Genomic DNA, 20537 nt, shown 5'->3' with positions numbered 1-20537 from the left:
TTCCCTAAAGCTATGATCAGTCAGTACCCATGCAGTAGCGCACACTGATGATTCCTTTTTACTTTCTTCTGTCTGATACTACCTATATGAGTAATTTTGATAAAATCCTAAAGTTCTACACTTCATGTGTTCACTTCTAAAAATAAATAAATCTAGACAGCACCACCGTAATATAATTGTCTGCTCTCAGGGAGGTCTCTAGGGCCAGAGAGGATGGACCTTGGAGATTTAAGAATGTGAAGAAGAGTGTTTCATAGCATATATCCCGCATCAGCCTGCAAACGTAGTGCCTCTTTCATTCAGCAGAATGAGAGGAATTCAAAAATGGATCTTCATTTTTCCAGACCCGCTTCTCTTGGCTACAAGCTCCCTTTGGGAACCCCACTGGAAAACCACAACGTCACAGGGTTGTAGCAGCTACGGGCTGTTTCTGCCATATCTCTTACTGTGGGCTTATGTTACTTCCCGTGTTTCTCTGGTTATAACTAGAAATACCTTCCCAGGATTGACAATTACATATGAGTACAACAAGTTGGGTTTGTTTTTTTTTTAAAAATTTAGTTTAACATAGAACATAGTTTGTTTAGGTTGATGCATAGAATTTTAGCCCTACAGTGTGATGCATAATAGTTGTAATGGTGCAGCAGCGTTGCTGTGTTCCTGCTTGTATTTTCTCATGCATGTATTTAAGCAATGAAAGTACTTAAAAAAGGTGTATTTTTTTTAGTGTGCTCAAGTTAAAAGAATAGAAGTGTGTTCAAAAGCATGTTTGAGTCTGTTGAGAATACATTTTGGCTTTACAAATATGCTTTTTCCTCATATAGATAATCTGACTGTTCCTTAGGAGGAAAGAAAGGAAAAAGAAGTCTTAAAAAAATTACTGCTGAGATTATTTTAAGACATCAGTTTACCCAATTGTAATGGAGTCTTTTCCAGGGAGAAATGTGGCAGGCGCTTCATACCACACATTATAAAACAGCTTACAAAGTCTGTGAAGTTCAGTGTCTTTACAGGCTACGCTGCTTGCATTACTTTTATAATCATTGCAGTCATCAAATGCAGACATTTTATAAGCTGCTAACTGCTCTATCTCAGCTAATGAGGAAAAAAAATAAAGGAAATTAACATATTGCAGTAAAAACCCAATTTTCAGGCATTTTGGTGTTCTCTAAGGGGGAGCTTGAAATGCAGCAAGTTTTGTGCTGCTTTAACCTGGAATGCAAACCTGTAATTATGGTTTTGGGCCTTTTCAAATAAGAATCAAACCACACATTTCTTTGATAAGTCTTTTTTTGTTGCGTACAGTTTTAGCTCAGTTCAGACCACGAACACAACTCTTACTAAGGTTAATGGGAATAGCACACAAGTGTGGGGAGAAAGAACAAGCAATTGGAGGTGCAATGATTTTATTACACTGAGTATTAGGACACTTTGCAGCCTTTTCTAAGCAGCTGTTCTTTAGGTAAATTAATACCTGCGGTCTCTTTACTTCTCCCTAACTTTAACTACCATAAAAGAACTTAATGTAAAGCTGTTTGCAGCTTATCTCACCCGATTGCTATGCAAAACTTCTAACACAAACGCTTTTATAAACTGCAGCCATAACACACTAATCTTCTGAACTTCCTGACCCATAAAACTATGATTATTGCTACATGTAAAATTCATCTGGAAATATCCCTCTGTATTTAGTGTTATGGGTATTATGTTGCAAAATCCCTCCTCCTTTGCAGTGTAAGGGCTGCCAGGAAAGCGAAGGACAATGGAGCTGTGGATTGGTATAGAGTAACGCTGTACCTTAATGTCATGATTTTGGTTTTATTTGGAGCTGGTGATTCAACAGATGGGATGTTCTGATTCTTTTTTTTTCCCCCTAGGTTACCATTTCAGATTTGATTATTTTTTGGAATTAGAATGTTTCTGGATATTCTTATTTACCATTAGCCACAGGTCAGTCACTAATTTCCTATACAACTCTGCGAGCAGATAATTAAGAAACACCGCGTTAGTGGGAGCTATTTTGATGAAGTCAGGAAGGATGTTAGAGATGAGAAGAAAGCTTTGCTATTCCGTTTGTGGTTCTTTTAAGTATCTGTAATATCTGAGAGTTATCTCTAGTAACTATTCTATGATTAAAGTAATGAATGAGGAGCAGTTTGCATGATTTTTAAATAAAGGATACCAGTTAAAGTCAGCAGAGGCAAGAAAGGATTAATAAGAGTCCTTAAGTATCTTTACCTTCACTTTCATTATGGATAATACATACTTTTGTTTTAATAAAGCTACATGATTCTTGTCTAATCTTCAGCAAAGATGATAACATCAGCAGCTTTGCATTTATATGCATCGCGAAGCGGGTGGTTGACTGCAGTCTAGGGTGCAGACATACCAAAAAGCAGAAGAGTCATGTTTCTATCTTTTGTTCACCACCAGACTAACTTGATATAGATAATCATCCCGCTGCCAAAAAAAAAAAAGAGATTTAAATGAACAGCCTTTTTTCATTTTAAAACACAAACATTTGTGTTAAATGATGCTTTTCCCAAGCCGCTTTTATTATTAGTATTGTTCTAAATTGCACGTTGTCACATCCACCAGCCTCTAAATTACCAGTCCTCTGTGTTGCTATAGTAACACCGCAGCCACTAAAATATAGACTCTGGTGTAGAAAGGCAAGCTCAGACTGCGACTCATTTATTAGAAGGTTTTGGCAGCAGAATATCTGCACAAAATCTTTATTTTATAACTTTTGAATGCTTGCATTTTAACTCTTTCAACCAAAAATACAGCGTTGTTCTAAAAGATGCATTTTATTTTAGATAGAGTACCCAAACTGAAGAGAGTTAATAAATACATGGGTATAGTTGTCTTCTGACTACTCTTTCCTTCTCGTCTCTTTGGTTTCGGGCTGGATGATTGAAGGTTTTCTTGAGGTGAGGCTAAGACAGCAGCGCAGTATTGTCTTCTCCACTTCCTCCATCTGAAAGGCTGCCCTCCTCCTTTTCATGACGGGATCCTTCATTCGTAACCTGGACAACAGAAATCTGCCCTAATTGGATTAGAAATGTAGTCTCTTGCTTAGTGAACACATCTTTCAGTGATAATGGGCATGGAATTGTGTATTCCTACTTGGCTGGAAGTTAGTGTGTTGGTCAGTGCTGGTAACTGTATGAACTACAGCAAGTCAGTGTTTTGTGTGCGTCCCATTTAAATAACAAAATATGATAAACACTATAGGCTCTATCTTGAATTTAATCCCTTCTCCTTCTGCATATTATTGTAACATGCTCTTAATTTCATGAGCCCTGTCTTTCAACTGTTTGTCAAGCTCATCTTATCTCCTCACTGTGGCTTTACTTCTGAAAGATGTCTCTTTTCAGCCTCAGAAACACCTTCCCAGACCTCACCCCTAACCTCAGTTTCCCGATTCCAACTCCTTGTCCCCAGATTCCTCAAGCATCTAATTGTAGCATTTGTCCTGCCCACTCTGTTGTGCTTGCAGTGACCTTGAACCGGTCCCTTGGTTCTTCATCCACCCATAGGCTCCCTGACCTCTTGCAATAGTCTTCTACTCCAAGCTCCAGTGCTGTCTTCCATGCCAAACTAGTCTTGGCTATCCAACTAGGCTGTCCAACACCACTGTGTTTTCTGTCATCTGTGTTATTATTACCATTCTTCTTGTATTTCCAGTATTTCTCTATACAATATGTATTTCTTGATACAATACGTGTATTGTTTCCTGCTCTGTGCCCGTTAGCTCAGCGGAGACCCCATGAATGATGAGTCTACGTGGGCTATGAGTGACCAGCTTTCCAGGTCTTGCTGTCTTACAGGTTTTCTCATGTTTACAGGTTATGTTCGTGCAGCATCTAGCGTAAGGGTAATTGGTGCCTCTGAGCGCTACTACCCACGGTAAATAGAGCTGATGTAATTTCCCATGTTAGAATAAAAAAATCCCACATGTACGGCAGAGCGCAGAGATCTGGGAAGAATCCCGTCAGGAAGTATTTATATTAGGCTAAAATAAGGATTTTGAATGCTAACCACCATAAATTTTTATCAGCCACATATGTATAAATACCCATCTCTATTCTACTTGAAATAAAGGGAAGTAATAAGCCCCTTACTTTACAACTGTAAATAAGGATTAGTGTATTTAATTCCTACTCAGATAAATCTTACATATCTTGTCCCACTTTCATAAGGTCTTTATTTGGGATACGACTGTATAAATGGCTATTTTCAGTACCGTTTGTATTGAAAATGTTTTCCTACTCCTAGAAAAAAAAAAGAATTTTGTATTTTGCCAGTATTCCAAATATTTTATGTTAAAACATTTGGGGTCTGTCTCCTGCTACATTCTCACAAAACTATAGTTGTTTCAGCAGTCACGTTGTTGAATCCCTGTATAAAAGCAGAGTAGGAAATACGCTTTCGGAGATTGTCGTCAGTTAGCTGAGATCAAATACTGTCATTTAGTACCTTCACTTGCAGGGCTGCCGACACGAGCTTTTACTTCGTACGGTACGGTCAGTGATCTGGAGGCACCCAGTCTGCCTGCTTCACTGCCGTCGGGTTACAGCTTTTCACGGATGACCTAGTCCCAGCAGAAAGTCTTGACCTCTCACTTTTTCAGCACTTCAGAGGTTAATTTTGTTGAGGGATCAGATTTCTTTCTAGGGGAAGTTTCTGATGATCACCTTCTAGCTAGGCTTCACTTTCCAGTGTCTTTCAGAGCTGCTGGATGTTGAAGGCTCTGTTGGAAAACAACCTTGCTCCAAGGTTTTTTTTTTGTTGTTTTTTTTTTTGTTTTGTTTTGGTTTTTTTGTTGGTTTTTTTTTTTTTTTTCAAGTCTCCTCCTAGATAGTCAAGTTACGAGCTGTTTTATTTAGGGGGGTGTTGGATGGTAGCCTAATGAAGGTATCAACCTGCAAAATAAATCTAAGCCCCTTTGCTGGAATTCTTCATGGGCAACAAGGTGGAGAAGTGCTTTGGCCTGGGAATATTGCAAGGTAAGAGATTTTCTGCACTTTTGAAAGCATGGAAGTGTGTTGTATTACACCTTTGTGTAAGGAGGTTTAGCTTGGTAAATGCTGGCAGCAATGGAAACGCATTAGATGATGGAGTAAATCTGAAAAGTTTTCTCCCTGCACTATTTCATTTGAATCACTGTATGCTACATGAAATCAATTTATTTTTAGTAGGTTACAAATATTTGAATAACATAATAGGAAATTCCCCATGTGAGAACTGACAGCTATTACTCTATTTGTTTTTTCTGGCTTAACTTCAGGATTCTGTGGGATTTATCGATAATAATTAGCGTCTCGTAGGTTGCAGTCTAACCCGGCTATCTTTCCGCTTGTGTTACAGGCTTTTAGCCTTAGAAAACTATGGGGCTTTGTTATATTTTAGCACTGCAAGTTTGCTTTCTGTGCAAAGGAGGAACCTTTATGGGAATGAGCTCACTCTGCAGGGAAACAAAGGCGTGTGTGAGGCCAGATCACAGCCCGGAGTGCACTTGCTTTGTAGGACATAGTATGCAGTTCTTATTCTCACTCCTGTGCAAATGTCTGTCGGCTTCCTGATTCCGCTGAGTAAGGTTAGAAGATCTTTTTCCTTTTAACAGTTTCTTTCAAATAAGCCTAATTTTAAAGGCGGACATAAACCAGGAGTTATTGGTACTACTTGGGATGTTGTGATTCTGCTAGGAAAAAAACCTACTTTCAGAATTAGTAGTAGCTGACATCTTCCACACACCTCTCTCTTACAAAGAATGAAATATTTCACTTGATTATATGTCTGCCTGTTCTATAAATCACTGGCGTGATAACGACGGTTGTTTTTCAGTGCTTTGGCTTCCTGAGGGACAGTGCTGTGCCCTGTGATCCAATTAACACCTTTTATTGCCAAGTTCAGCTTTATTTTAAGACACACGTCAGCAGGCTGTAACACATTCAGAAAGACAAATTTTGTGGTTTTCTCCTTTTTTCTGATGGGAGAAGAGTGTGCAAGTGTATGCTTTATTATTTTGTATTTATAATCTATAAAATATAAATAATATTTCTTGTTATCTTTGTCTCCGTGTGCTTAGCTGCAACTGATAACTGCTGTGTGAGAGAGGAACAGTCTGCTGTGTGAAATCTGTGGTTTGCTGTGCACAGGTTATGGGCTTGATCAATTTATGTAGAGGCTTTACAGTATAAGGAATTTTCCTTTCTGAATAAGGAAGAACTTCAACAGTGACTGTCAATTGCTTCGAGTCTTCGTGAATATATATATCATTTTGTGCCTGCATGTTTCTGGCTTGGGATTGCAGCCTGCAGACCATAGAAGATTTGCATTGGTGTCACAAGTGGAGTTAGAGCATCGGGAGGGATTAAAAGAAGATTGGGAAGCAAAGGAGCCGTAGTCTGCCTGCCAGCAGCTGGAAGTTTTGGCTCTGTGGGTGTCTTTAGTAGCCACCTTTCCCTGGGCGAGGCTGCCCAGTGGTCCCAGTTGACCATTTGTGCTGGGGGAGTGGGTGGGCGAGTGGCCATGGCAGGACAGCAAGTGGCCATGGCAGGACGGCAAGTGGCCACAGGGACAGGTGTCTTTGAGTCTTTCAAAAGCACACTCGGCAGCGGGGAATTTAAGTGCGTCTTGCATAGTTTTCTTTCCGTACTGCCCTTCATTCCTTTCCTTCCACGTTTTAGTTACATCAGTCCTGTAAGAATTTAACTAATCTATTCTTTTTCTTCTTGGTGTTTAAACCCGTTTTGACTGTGTTTTGGAGCCTTTGACGAAGCAGTCTGCCAGGTACCGGTAAGTGCTGGTGAGCTGCTGAGCTCTCACCAGTTCAGTCCAGTGCCGGAGGAGCGTGCAAGTAGGAGATGGGTGTCAGAAACCATGTCAGTGTTTTCAGCAAGTGTTGCGCTTTCTTTAAGTCATAACTTAAATAGTGCCTTTGTACGAGGAGGTGATGTGATGCTGAAGGTACCTGCTTTTGCAGGAGAAGAAAGTATAAACTGGTAAGTAAGGTGGGGAAAGAAAACCTGCACAGTCTGGTGTTTGGTTATCATAACTCTCCATCCCCTGGGCAGGGCACCTTCCCCGCCTGCCTGGAGAGGGAGGTGTTTGGGCTGGGGCCTGGCCCAGAGGGAGGAGGAGGAGGCGGCAGCATATTGCAGTGGTGATCCACACCTCCGTCTTTCCCAGGAATATCTCCCCGTTCCCTCACTCCAGGGCAGTGCAGGGAGCTGGGGCCATGCATCGCAGCATCCCTGGTGGCTTTGGCTTCACCTCTGGGGGTTTGTTCAGTCCATCGCTCTCACGTGCAGGCTGAACACTTACAGGGTTTTATTTCTTGGAGAGCACCAGAGGCTTTGTACGTCAACAAGGATTTCTGACTTGTGTTAGAAGACTTTTCTTAGCACTTCTTACTGTCTTGGAAACAAAGGCATAACAAACAAAGCACATTTTTTGACGTAGTAACAACTAAGATTTAATGCTGACCTTATTGTGATCTGAAGACACTGATTTTCTTTCCAGCTTTCACTGGTGCCAAATCAGTTGGAGTCATTGGAGTCGCTCAGAAACGATCAGGGATGAGTATCAGTCCCGTGACCTTCAAAGCAGGGAGGTGAGGGTGCCGCTGGCCCCAGGGATGCTCTGTGCACCCACCGTAGGGCCCGTCTGTAACTGCTTTATAAACACAGCAAGTCCTCAGACAAAACAATGAATGGGGAACACCAAAAATATGGTTTATAGGTTGTGAGTCAAGGAGAAGGGGTTGGTAGCTCTTTGGAGCATTTTACACTAAATTTTTCAGACCTAGCTGGGAGTTTGTGTTCCTCCGGCACTTGGGTCAAAGGCAGTGCCTTGCTCTGGTTTCTCGCCTTCCCCTGAGGCTGCGCGATGCCAGAGGAACCCTTGTTGTGAGCAGTGGCCAAAAAAACAAGTTCCACCAGTCAAGCATTTTGCAACTGAATGCAGTTGTGGTGGCTGCTGCCTGTAGTGACTCTCGACAGGGAAGGACTGAAGGGTCTCTGAGCAAAATGTGTGCAGGTGAAGAAGGTGCTATTGGAATTTCTGCTTCGGAGGAGGAGATGATGAGTTCTGGTAGAAAGTCGGATGGCTTTCATGAAGCTTTAGAGTGTTTCAAGTGGTCAACTCCCTGCGATTAGCTGGGTTTAGGAGCTCCTCTGTGTGTGCGTTCAGCTGTGTTCAAGTTTGACAATGGCTTGGTCAAATTCCTGGTCAGATTTTAAGGGACAGAATAAAATCCAGTGTTATTTTTATAAGGTTTTTAGCACTGATATAAAAAGATTAAATGAAAAGAGCATGTGTGGTTTTCTAGCTTGTACAAATCTTTTCTTACCCAACCGTTTTCCACACTAATTGATAGTTTTCTTCTGTGAGTTGCTCTCTTTTACAAATAGGTAGTTTAAATGTAAATCCTGAAACCTTATCTTGGATGAGTTCTAAACAGAGCTTGACAGAGAGCTGCATTTCAGCTTGTTGGCGGTAGACCGAGTAGTCACTAAACATGAAAATGGTCTGAAGAGCTCACAGCACACTTACAGCAGTTTAACTCTGCACCAAAAATTGTCATTAAAAGGATTGGATTCTGCTCCAGAAAAAACAGCTGGAAATGGTCTATATTCGTTTTGCCTGGTTTACTTTTCACTTTTCATGGTCTGGCTTTACAAAGCTTTTCAAGGTAACAGTCCTATGCCTGGGCTTCACCTTTGATTAGAGACAAAGTGGTTTATTTTAAAATACCTGTAATGAGATGTAATAAGAGGAGCGTAACTGAAGACATGCAGAAGGTGGGTGATTAATAACCATGTAAAATACATTAATTAAATTAACTTCTCTTGAAGCAGATTTCCATCCGTTCTTTTGCAGATGGTTATTTGTCACCTTTCGTAACAATTTGAAAGGAAAGCCATGCAAGGGTCTGTATGTGGGTTTTGTATTTCTGACACAGTGACATCAGCGTTTTAGGAAATACCAGAAGAAAACAGTGGAAACTGCAGTGTTTAGTATCTCTTGTTATAGCACATTTGCATTTATCTGGCTTTTTTATTTTTCCTTTTGCTGTGAAGTTTCAGTCATTTTGCACCTTGACTTTTTTCTTGTTCTCCTGTCAACTTGTAAATAGTTAAATTTTTAGGTAGAAGAGGATAATTACCATGTTTCCACTTGAAATATTGTAAAGCCCCAAGGCCCTGTCTTGGACAAATGTGTTTTTCAGCAGCTCATTGTAATTTTGGTTTTGACTGAAGATCCAGCAAAGTTAAAATCCGCACCCATCCTTAGAGAAGGGTGCATTTTCAGCCTGTAACAATAGCTTTATTTAGTAGGATTTTAATGACTCCTTTGCTTTGGACTTGCAAAGGGAGAGTTCTGCAGCGAGGGGGGCTGTCTCTGAGGATCACAGGATGGTTTTGTGTGACATCCAAGTTGACAAAGAGGAGCCAATTCCATGGATGATGATTATGCAAGATGGAAAAGTGCTGATAGACTGGAAAAATACAAGTCTGAGCCTAACCGCTTTGCAAACCTGTTTCAAAAAGCAGCTTTGAGTAGTTGACCTGGTGCTATACGTGGGCGATCTATAGTAGCAACATTGTTAGTCTCGTTAGGGCGAGCAGGCTGAGATGGGGAGGGAGAGGAGGGTGCTTCAGGTGCTTGGTTTCATAGAGGGCAGGAAGCAGCTTTGTGGGAGTTTTTAAGGGATGGTGGTGATGGTTTTTAAGTGGGTGGTTGTAGTTTTCATATATAATAAATGTTGAAGATTTTTTTTGTAATTTTCAGTAATTAAAGTTTCAGGTGATTGATCAAATAGAGAAAGGAAAGCCCAAACATTTCAGCTTCAGGTTATGGTTGAGTACACTTTTGCTGACATCAGAAATTATTAATTGCACCAACTAAATTACAAAGATGTTATCTCGGCTTTGGGACCCAGGAGCGTGGTAATTAGGGCTGTTAGATTCCCCATTCTGCTTCCTTGCTTTTGACTTTAACCATCAACGTGCTGGATCAAGGTAAAAGTGAACTGGTTTATGTGGAGAGCTTGGGGTTGTTTCAAGAAGAATGTGAAACAGAGGTACCTCAATTTGTTAACAGATGCTGACCTCTCGAGAGGCTGCAGTCTTCACCCGCGTGCAGATACAGACACGGAGCAGCATGTCCTATACTGTTTATTACACCAGATATGGTGCGATGGGCTTCTTGAGGGGAAGAGCTTTTAGTGTAATGGATCATTCACAGCAGGTTAAACAGTATATGTGCTTTAATTGCATTAGTCTTTAGCAGTATATGTTGTATGCTCATAAAGTTGATTGCATTGGCATCTAATTTACAGAGTTCAGTGACTTCAACACGCACCTCACTTGCATTAAAACCATCTCTGGTGTCAGTCCAAAGGACAGTATCAATAATTGTTTATGTAGGTTTTCAAATTATTTTAAATTTCTTAAGATGTTGTGTTTTCTTGTTCTCTCACACCCTATTGTTCTTCTAGCTAGAGACTGACCCCTCCCACCCTGCTACTGAAGTGATTTTTTTTAAATAAAACTAAACCTGAGATGTCTGGTTCTAGCTGACACAGCATCTTACCTCTTCAGAACAGCCATGTGCATCAGCATCGTCGCTTGGTGTCATCAGCATGCCTACAAGAGCTGTGTTACTTAGCTTCTGCCAGCCAAAATGCTAGACATCTATCTTTGAACCTCAGAACAGCTAATCTATTTTAATTTACTAACAGATTAGTAAATTTGAAAATACAGAGTTTGAGTTGTTCGTAGTTGCCATCAGAACAGAAAAGACTTAAAGCCCAGGATATACTGAAGGGGAGGCCGCAGCCATCAATGTATTCAGGTGCATGTTTCTACCTTTGTCCTCAGGCACATGTCCCAGTTCAGAAGGGCACTCAAACATTTCCATAATGCCTTAGATTGCCCAGCTGAAGTCAACAGGACTGGTTGATGCCAGTAGAACTACTTATGATTAACATTAGACGCATTCTTTAGATGCTGATGAGCTGGGGCCTGGGTTAGTTTAAGAATGGTGGACGGTTGGAAATGTCGTGCTTCTGTACAGTCAGGATGGAACTATGAGGCACACAGAAGAACATTATTGTGTTTTGGGGCAGAGGGGGCATTGTCATATTTCCATAAGAAGGAAATTAAACTGTTAAACTGGAAAACATTGGCATTGCTGATAATATTAGGATTTTATTATAGGTTCAGAAATAGAAAAGATGATGTTAGATGCTGCACACCGCTTTGGAAAATGAGGAGCATATTTTATGCAGTTATTTTAATAACTGTTTTGTAACCTTATTTATAGACTTATAAAATCTAGGAATTGTAATTGCTTTATGTTAGAGGTTTTGAAATAGAAGTAAATATCAGTTATAGGGCCTGTTTTTTAAAACTGAAATTTAAAAGTGATAAAACTTTCAATATTTTGCATTATAATATTTAATTGCCTTCTCTAAAAAAAAAAAAAGAGTGCTTCAAAGAAGGCTTCAGTTCTTTCCCAAATTTTCAATTTTTCCATGCTAGGCGCTGGGGGGAAAAATATGGTTCCCACCCCCTTTACCATTCCATGGATTTCTTTATATGCTCAGCACATCTTTGATTCAGTTGTGCTGAGGAAGATTTTGGAAAACAGCAAATAAAACTGTTGTGTCAAATCTGGTTGACTGGCTTTCTCAGACTCAACAGGTCTCGCATTGTGTATGGAGTTTTATTTTCACATGTACTCCTATTTTGTGTTGCAATGGATTCCTCTTAAAAAATACCCAGGTGAAGGCAAATCTAGGGAAAAAAAAAGCACAGTATCTTTCATTCAAATTATAGCATCATCAGCACTGTAGACTACAGCATTTCTTTCCGATCAGGAGAGCTGGTGTGTCTGTGGATTCATCAAATAGTGTTTGGAAAATCTTTCTGCAAAGCCAGGGCCTTGCCTGTAGCTGGGACACTCCTGGAAGTCTATCAGAACTGGCAGGAGTGTGTTTTTGTGAGTTGGAGCACGCCAGACAAAGGGCCACCTCAAGGCTTCATGAAACGGAATCTGTACCAGGAATCTAGGGTTGGTCCCAGTGTCCATCCCTGTCCATCCCCATCCCTGTCCTCTGCCAGCAGAGCAGCGTGACTGAGCACTCCCAAATTTCCTGAAGGCAAAATCAGTCCGGCTTGCTGAAACTGTTGATCTGAGCTTCCCAGCTGGCCTTGTCTACAGTGATATGGGGAGAACTGGCAGAAATGGCTGTGCTGGCAGATTGATGGGGACGGTAACTGGGAACAAAGCAGCAGCAAAGAGCAGCTGCAAGCAGTAACCCTTTCTGCGGGCACGCAGAGAAGCGCGTCCCCGTGGCCACTGCCCCCGTGGCCACTGCTCTTCGTGTGGTTCCGCAAATTGTGCTGCTGGTTAAGCTGTGCTCAATTCCCTGAAAGACTTTATGTAGATGTAGGTGAACAAAATATTCCCAAGTAAGCAAAAAGCAATTAAAAACTATTATTAAAGCATCATTAAAACCCATACGGGTAGCTGTTTTGTAGCGCTAAGTGAGAAAAATGAAATGCTTTTCATTTCAAAGTTGCCAAAGGTTGTATGGTAAGGCTGTATAGTAAGTCAGTGGTGAAGCTATGAATAAAATTCAAGAAACCAGACATAGATTGCCTTTCTTTACGTAGTTCAGTTACACAACATGCAATTCATTTTTAAATGCACGTGTGAAATGTCCAGTATATCAATATGTGAATGGCTTTCACTCCATGGTCAAAAAACTCACTGCAATCTCTTTGTTACAAGCCTGTAAAGCAAACAGAAATGCAATAGGGAAGAGAGTCTGGAGCTCCCAAAATCTGAGGCAGTGGTGATAAATAGCTAAAGAACTGCCAGGAGATGAGCTCTTACTGCTAGCTTTTGCAAATGATCTATAAAATATCTATTTATGCATTTCCAGCAGTAGTTATCCATCAGTGGACTGAAATGTCTTCACAGAGCTGCGTACAGGACAGTGTTTCAATCCCAGCTTTGTTGTTCTTGGAGATGGAGCACTTGTAAGCCAGTTTATAAATGTCTTCCTTAAGCAGCTTATTTTTACGGGCATTTTAGGAATGAAGCATCTGGCTTGACTTGTAGATCATTTTGATTTTGTCTGTTCTAACACTCAAATCGCTACAGGTATGGACATTTTTTCTTGGTACTTCCTGAGTCCTAAACTTCCAGTTACGTGTTTCTCATTTACTAGACAATGTTGAAGCTATCACATGTTGGAAGAAGGTAGTCCTGAGTAGTAAGCTGTTAATAGATCTCCTTGAAAAGGATGTGTGGTACAGCTCAGGAGAGTAATGTACCATCTGAACAACTAAACTTTCAATTACTAGAATTTTCTGAGACCGGTGATGCTGTTGATGGTAGATCCAGGTTGTTGCTCAAGTCTGTGTAACAAGCAGATACCAAAGATTGCTTCAGGATGAATTTTTTCCTTGCATTTTAAGTCCAATCCCGGTGTTACAGCTTAGCAAGTCAGTGCTATGCCTACCTGGAGATGCCTTCTTACCACCACTTTCCCCTGCTCTGGGACTGCAGGCATAAATTTTGAGGGTCACTTGGAAGTTTGTTTACTTACACAAGTTTTCAGTTGAATCGGGAGAAGTTGCATCACTGGTGCACTTGGCTTAATGATGGTATACGTTAAACCTTGTGGCAACCATATAGTTAATGAGCTGTATGAACTTAGAGTTGAAGTGCAACAGGATGAGTTAGGAAAAAGAGCAGACCATTGTCATTTGGCAACTGCAGGTAGGATAAGGCTTGTGGAAATACTGCTTTTCCTTTTGAATGGTGTTTTGTCTTTTGACTCTTGTTTTCTACTTTTGTTGTGCTTTTTCTCCAGCTGGGATGACAGCAGCTCTGTCAGCAGTGGGATCAGTGACACCATAGATAATCTTAGTACTGATGACATTAACACTAGCTCCTCCATCAGCTCCTATGCCAACACGCCTGCCTCCTCCCGCAAAAACTTAGATGCCCAGGTAAGATTTCTGGTCTAGACACGTAACATGGATATTTATTATTTTCTCTGTGCAATAGGTATAACTGTTTTAAGTTGGATGAACTTGAACACACAGCCAGCCTTCAGTACAGACAGTATCACGGGAAAGGCAGTGTCAAGCAAGAGTAACCGCCTCATCGTACGTGGCATTTACAAATATTTGCTCTGTGTGTGAAATCTGTGGCTTCTTTGCTGGAGCGGTGTGGCAGCAAAGGGCTTCTGCCTTTCTAGTGGCACTGCTGTACAGAAAACATGCATCAGTAGATGAGAGATTGTATTTTTATTTTTTTTAGCTCTAGAAAAGGTGGTACGGCTTTTAGAATTTAATTAAGAATAGAATTTAATTAAGTCAATATGAAAGTTTAAAGATTATTTACACTTCCATCGGAAATGTAAACATACTAGGCAAATGAAATAGATTATTTTAAACTTCCAGGGCTGCGTGTTACTGCAGGCTTTCTATTTTTGGCAGCATATCATAGGAGGATAAATTTTACATCCATCAGCAGCATAGATGTACATTTTGTGCTCAGGCACCACACATCCAAAGAGGTTAAAACAAGCGAAGATATCCAACAGTTTTTCATTCATCAATTAGACTGCGTAATACAGAGATTTGCAGCTGTAGAAACTGCTTTTTGCCCCAATTGTATAGAATTTTGTTTGAAAAAGTGCAAGACTGAGGAGTCCGGCATTGTTCCTTGTACACCCACCTGCTCGAGGGACTCAAGTGTTGTGTGTCAAAGCAACTGGGATGCAGTGACTTGGCATGGCAGCAGGCAGAGGAGAGGGATGTAGGTATAACCTTCTCCTCTGTTTCTTTCCTCTCTTATTTTTCTCCAGTCCTTCTCATGACTGGACCCTAAATCTGTTTTTAATATCAGTTTTAATGTAGATGTGTGGTTGCTGTGAAGTGTTACTCTGCCTAGAGGACTGTGGTGCAAGCATATATTAGTCTTTGTTCCCTTGCCACGAAGTGCATATTTGAGCCTACATTAAAGATTTGCAGTTAGCCTCTGGTTGTGTATCAGCGACTGCATGTGTGCGCGAAACTGCTAATACAAGTCCCGTACAAGTTGAGAGGAGTTAAGATCTATCAAGCATGTTTTTCAATATATAACAGAGAGAGTAACATAGACAAGTAGAAATCTCTTTTGACAATTGTTACTGTCTCAACACTGTAATACTGTTGGAAAAAAAGGATTAAAAAAAAAGATGATGTGATTAAACATAAACCTAATGAAAAAAAATAGAAACTCATTTGACTTCTATTTTCTGATGGATCAGATTCTTGGAAACACCTCTGAGAGATCAAAATCTGTGTTGATGAACTCCTTTTCCTCCTCCAAAACTCTTACAGCATCCAAGAGAGTGCAGACATACACCAGAGGAAAAGCAGCTGAAGCTTGTAGAGACAGTAGAGTGTAGCCATTAGAAGAGAAAGCTGGGAGCTAAGACGTACCAGTTGTGTTTGCAGTTTTTTGATGTGTGTCTGTGACCTGCTTCTCAGTTTTTACAGTTGACAATATTTATTCTAGGTATTAGTATTATTGCAGGTTATTGTCCATAAAATACTTCATTGTCATTTGAACAGAATATCCTGATCTTGTCAACCAAGGGAATGAGAATAGCTTGGAGTGATGGAACCATGCATAGCTTGCAGTGTTGATTTTTTGCTGCCCAAAGTAGTCCTAAGAGCTCGCGGCACAGTGAATGCTGCGTATATACCTTTTCTGTCTTACCTGGAGTGCTGTATGATGTCCTCTGCCCAGATTTATGTTCCCCTGGGTGGTGAGCCACAAGGGACTGGCAGACAGCTCCTGAGGGATGTGGACTCTTCTTCTCAGGGTCTCCACTGCTTTAGTTCTCCTAAATAGTAGGCACTTAACTTTTAAGCTGCTGTGATTCTGCCACATCTTTTTGAGATGGTACAGAGTTGGATTTCAGATAATTAATGAGGGAGCTTGAAACTAATACGTGTGCAACTAGGAGTCCAGACGAATAATAATACAGCAACATTAAAGGGAGAGGACCCTAACACGTGAGTGTCTGCTGATAAAATCAGTAACTTATGCAGAATTGTCTCTGCAAAGGAGAACAACATGGTTGCAGTAGGAAAAAAGTCTCTGCTAAGAAACTGATTTTCAGAGCTGCTGAGTACACCATACTCCAGAAGCTGTAGTTTCTCCATCTTTGAGAAGCAGGACTTAAACGTGATACTACCTCCATCTTCACAGACATCCGTAGTTGTAGCCCCTTTTTGTAACAATGCTGTGAAGATGCTCGCAAGTTGGTTCTGAACATGGTAGTGATCAGAACCAGAATTTGCCTTACCATGTTGCTATGTCTTGCTCCAATGATGCCAAACACCAAACCACTTAATGTAGCTGTATGACTTTTCGGGCCCTAGTATTTTTCCCTTATATTGCACAGACTTAGATAAGTTAACTTTTACACAGCACTGCATATAGTATACCTTTAAAGTAACATCATACACATATTTTGAGGAGAAATTAAGACCTGGTGGGCATTTGAAAATAACTTATTTAACTGAAATAAGATGGAAGAGAGGAAGAGAGCAAGTAATAAACTTATTCATGTAATGCTAAAAAGATCAGAAGACAGAAGGGAAACAATTCCTCTAAATAGAAAACAGCAGCATCTTTAAGCTGTTGGATCAAGACAACTTCTCAGTTTCATTGGAGCAAAGATGGGTTTGGTCTGTTCACAGCTTCATGAATAGATTTACAAAACTGCAAGAAGAAATTGAGAAATCCTGGTGGTTACCACTACTGCTAGCATAGTCAGATGGCAGGCTTTGCTCCCGGCTTGTGCTTGCTATGTCTTGCCATGACCTCCAGCAAAGAGTATTTCCACTTTCACCCGCTCCAGGCCTTTCAGGCGGGTGGAGTTTCAGCTGCAATCCCAAAGCCAGGTTTCACCATGTTTTGGTTTTGATTCCTTAGTCATGTTTCTGTGCTGTCTCAGTGTTTACCCTTAAACAGAAACATCTCTGGCCAGAGGGCTTCAAGGGTAGATGTGCAGCATTTCAAAGGCTGCAGAAAAAAATTTTACTGTGGGTGTAGTAGTGGAATGAAATGGAAGAGAGCAAAGGTAGAGGACTTCTTGTAATGATGTTGTCTCTCTTCAGACTGTGCTATTCTTACAGATGTAAAGGAGGGGAAGGTGTAAAGGTGCAGGAATATTTCGTAGTCAACCAAAACTAGAATAAGCCCTTTACTAGCAAGTAGGTGTATTTCTTGCTCTAGAATGCTAACAGTGTAAATATGCATTTCCAGCCAAGTTACTTGAATCAAGATACTAATGAGAGCACATGAGGGATGATGTTGAGGTGGTTTTGTTGCTCGATTAGTTGTTACTTCTTGCCTGTGCTCTCTTCCAAGATCTGTAAATGTAGAAGATGTTTACATGAAATGATGATTGTAGAAGAACACGGGACATAAAAGCAGTTACACTGCAAATTTATTGCGCACCTACCAATGGTCATAAATAGAAAGGTAACCATCCTCAAACGTTGCAGCCATACAAAAAGAAGAAAGTTAGAAAGCAGTGTTTCATTCAAGCCTATGCTGAGTTGCTCTCTGAATGGAGAGGCAGGGAAACAATATTTGCATAGCATGAGGAAAGTTCAAGAAAATAATACCTAATTCCATAAATCAGCAAATGCTTGTTAGTGTAATGACTCAATATGCAGACAAATAACCCTGGCCCTGACTGTTTCACATGACTGAAGAAAGACCGTTGTGATATGTGGTGTCAGCTTTCACATACTGATCAATTAACTAGTTTTTCAGGCTTTAAAAAAAAAGAAATTACAGTAAAAAGTAGAGGAAATTAAACCACAACTACCCTAGATTCTTTAACATTAATGGTGTGATCTGGTAGGAAAAGAAAAGTCATAAACTTGAAACATACTTTAGGAACTTAAAAGATGGCATTTTACTGAAAGGTTGGTAAATGATCACGCGTCCTTTCCTGTGCTGTGCTTTTCTGATTGCCCAAAGGGAATAGAAGGTTGTGGGCTTCATAAAGCTTTGGGGTATTTAAAAGAATTTCCTTTTAAGTGATATTATCATTCAACTGCTGCACAGTGCTGAGCAGGTTCATCTGCTGAGGCTGCAGGGAGGAGATGGCACTCAATGTCTTACCAAAATTCACCAACTTTTACTTGGGAGCTTCATGATTAAACGTTGAATTGTCAATCTGTTTCATGGTACTATGATGGCTGGAGAACACTTCAACTATGATTTTTTTTTTTTTTTTTTATCTGGATCAGGGTCAAATGTGTGGATATTTGTCATTTGTGCCTGATCACAAAATAGTTGGTTGTAATGTTACAAAATTTGTCCAAATTAATCAACAGCAGTTACCAGAAGTAGAATTCTGCAAGAGTGAACATTAGCAATAAAAAATGCTAATGTATGGGAATATATTTTATATATATATATATGGTGATAGATTTAATTTAAGCATTTCTGAGAATTTGGCAAAGGCTTGCTAATGAGAAAAATTCTGGTTTTGACATTGAGCTTTTCAAAATTCTCCATAAAAGACTGCTAGCACACTCAGTCTGTGCAAAGAATAGGGAAAAAAACTAGTTTGTAAGAGTTGAATATAAATTAAAAGCTAAGTTAACTTATGTATTTAAGTCAGTCCCTGAGTATTGTTAGGAAGTTGTTTGGGATTCATTTTTCTTCAGTTCTTGGGTGTCCTACTACGTTAGGCTAGAATGAACAGCATTCCACATTTTCAAATCTGTTCAAAAAGCTGCCTCCTCATGCTCTGGAGATCAGATTGCCAGACAAGAGATAGGAAAGCAGCAAGAACAAAGGAAAGCTGGCTGCACGGGTTTGAAACATTTTTCTGGCATTGCCGTAAAAGGGTTCGTCAGAAATTCGAGATGGAGGATTATAAATGTCGTGGAGTTGAATGTGTCCTTTATAAATCAAGTGTGTGTGGGGGTTGTTTGGTTTTGGGTTTTTTTAAATTCATTTTTCTAAGTGGCATGACTGTTAAGTTTTTTTGTATTGTTTTTTCCCTAGCATATTAAAAAAAATTTGTCATTGCTAGGGTTCATTTCTTACTGTGACATTTCTTTATCAAAGGCATGCTGTGTTTATTGGTACTTAGAGATGACTGCTGAGTTGATTAATCAGTTTGATGTTTCTCATTTATGAAGCTTCTTAAAAGAAAGGCTTGCTCTGAAGGTTGTATTGCAATTCCTTATCTGTCCTAGACTGATGCAGAAAAGCATTCCCAGGTTGAGCGGAATTCCTTATGGTCCGGTGATGAAGTCAAGAAATCAGACGGAGGATCTGATAGCGGCATAAAAATGGAGCCAGGATCTAAATGGAGGCGGAATCCCTCTGATGTGTCAGATGAATCTGATAAAAGCACTTCTGGTAGGAAGAACACTGTTATTTCACAGACGGGCTCCTGGCGACGGGGCATGTCAGCTCAGGTTGGCATTACCACACCAAGGACTAAACCTTCAACCACCTCAGGCACGTTAAAGACACCTGGAACAGGTGAGAAAAGGTGTAAGATATAAACAAGCCAAAAAGTGTGTTCGGTATGAAAACAGTTTAAATACTTTCCAGAGGCAGAACCTGAACTTCAGGTAATCCTGTCTTTATTTTTAGATATTGTTTTAACCTATGCAGCATCTCGTATGTCCACATACCTATTTCTGTTCATTTGAAAATGCATATTTTGGATTAGTACACTATGAAAGTTGTTTTCATGACAACTCTGGTCTTAAGCCAAGCTATTTATTGGGCACGGTATTGCCATATGAAGAATAAATAATATCATTTCGGCTTTTGAAGTCACAGTTAACTTTAAGAACATAGAGTATGTGTGGTTGAAGAGATTTTTTCGCCCCCCCCCCCCCCATACTAAACCAGCATGTTAATTTATACTAAACACTACTTAGTTCTGGTTTTTTTCTTATAAATGTATTAGTGATTTTAGCACTTGCAGATGTGTGAATGAAAATTGGTTGAATTTGCATAATCAAGTAATATAAGTTAATACCTCTCCTTTTATCTGGTTGTGTACACAATTGTACATGAAAAAGTTGAAGTGAGATACTTTCTTGAACAGTGCCTTTTAGGAAAATTATACTAATGGCCTAACACTACTTCTGTCTAATGATAAAAAAGGATCAATCTGTAGCAGCTACAGAGGGAAACTTCTTTTTTTCTTATCTGTCACTATTACATAAGACTGTTCTGCTTTTCATAGTCTCGAGGGCAAACACACCACATACTTTCTCTGGCAAGTCTGCATGTATAACTCACTAGAGTGGCATGTAAGTGCAGTGCAGACTGGATCATAACTTTTAACCACACTCTGGTGGCTAACACGCTTTTGCTTTTCATGCTGCTTTGAGTTTCATCATTTGCTTGATGTTTTCAAGTCATTAAATATTAGAATTCTTTTTCTATTTTTGTAG

General features: G+C 40.1%; 1 protein-coding gene across 1 annotated transcript in view; it reads left to right on the top strand.

Moving 5' to 3' along the window:
• LOC104167852 (neuron navigator 2-like) overlaps window positions 1-20537 on the top strand; it is a 102163-nt gene that overhangs the window by 33494 nt on the left and 48132 nt on the right. The window contains 2 exon segments of the mRNA XM_009708242.1: window positions 13901-14039; window positions 19317-19615. Of these exon segments, the coding sequence (XP_009706544.1) occupies window positions 13901-14039; window positions 19317-19615 (438 nt within the window).

Source organism: Cariama cristata, unplaced genomic scaffold (assembly GCF_000690535.1).
Source record: "Cariama cristata isolate BGI_N322 unplaced genomic scaffold, ASM69053v1 scaffold3249, whole genome shotgun sequence".
In the NCBI taxonomy this organism is placed as follows: Eukaryota; Metazoa; Chordata; class Aves; order Cariamiformes; family Cariamidae; genus Cariama; species Cariama cristata.
Note: the sequence above shows the minus strand (reverse complement) of the source record. Positions and strands in the feature narration are given on the sequence as shown.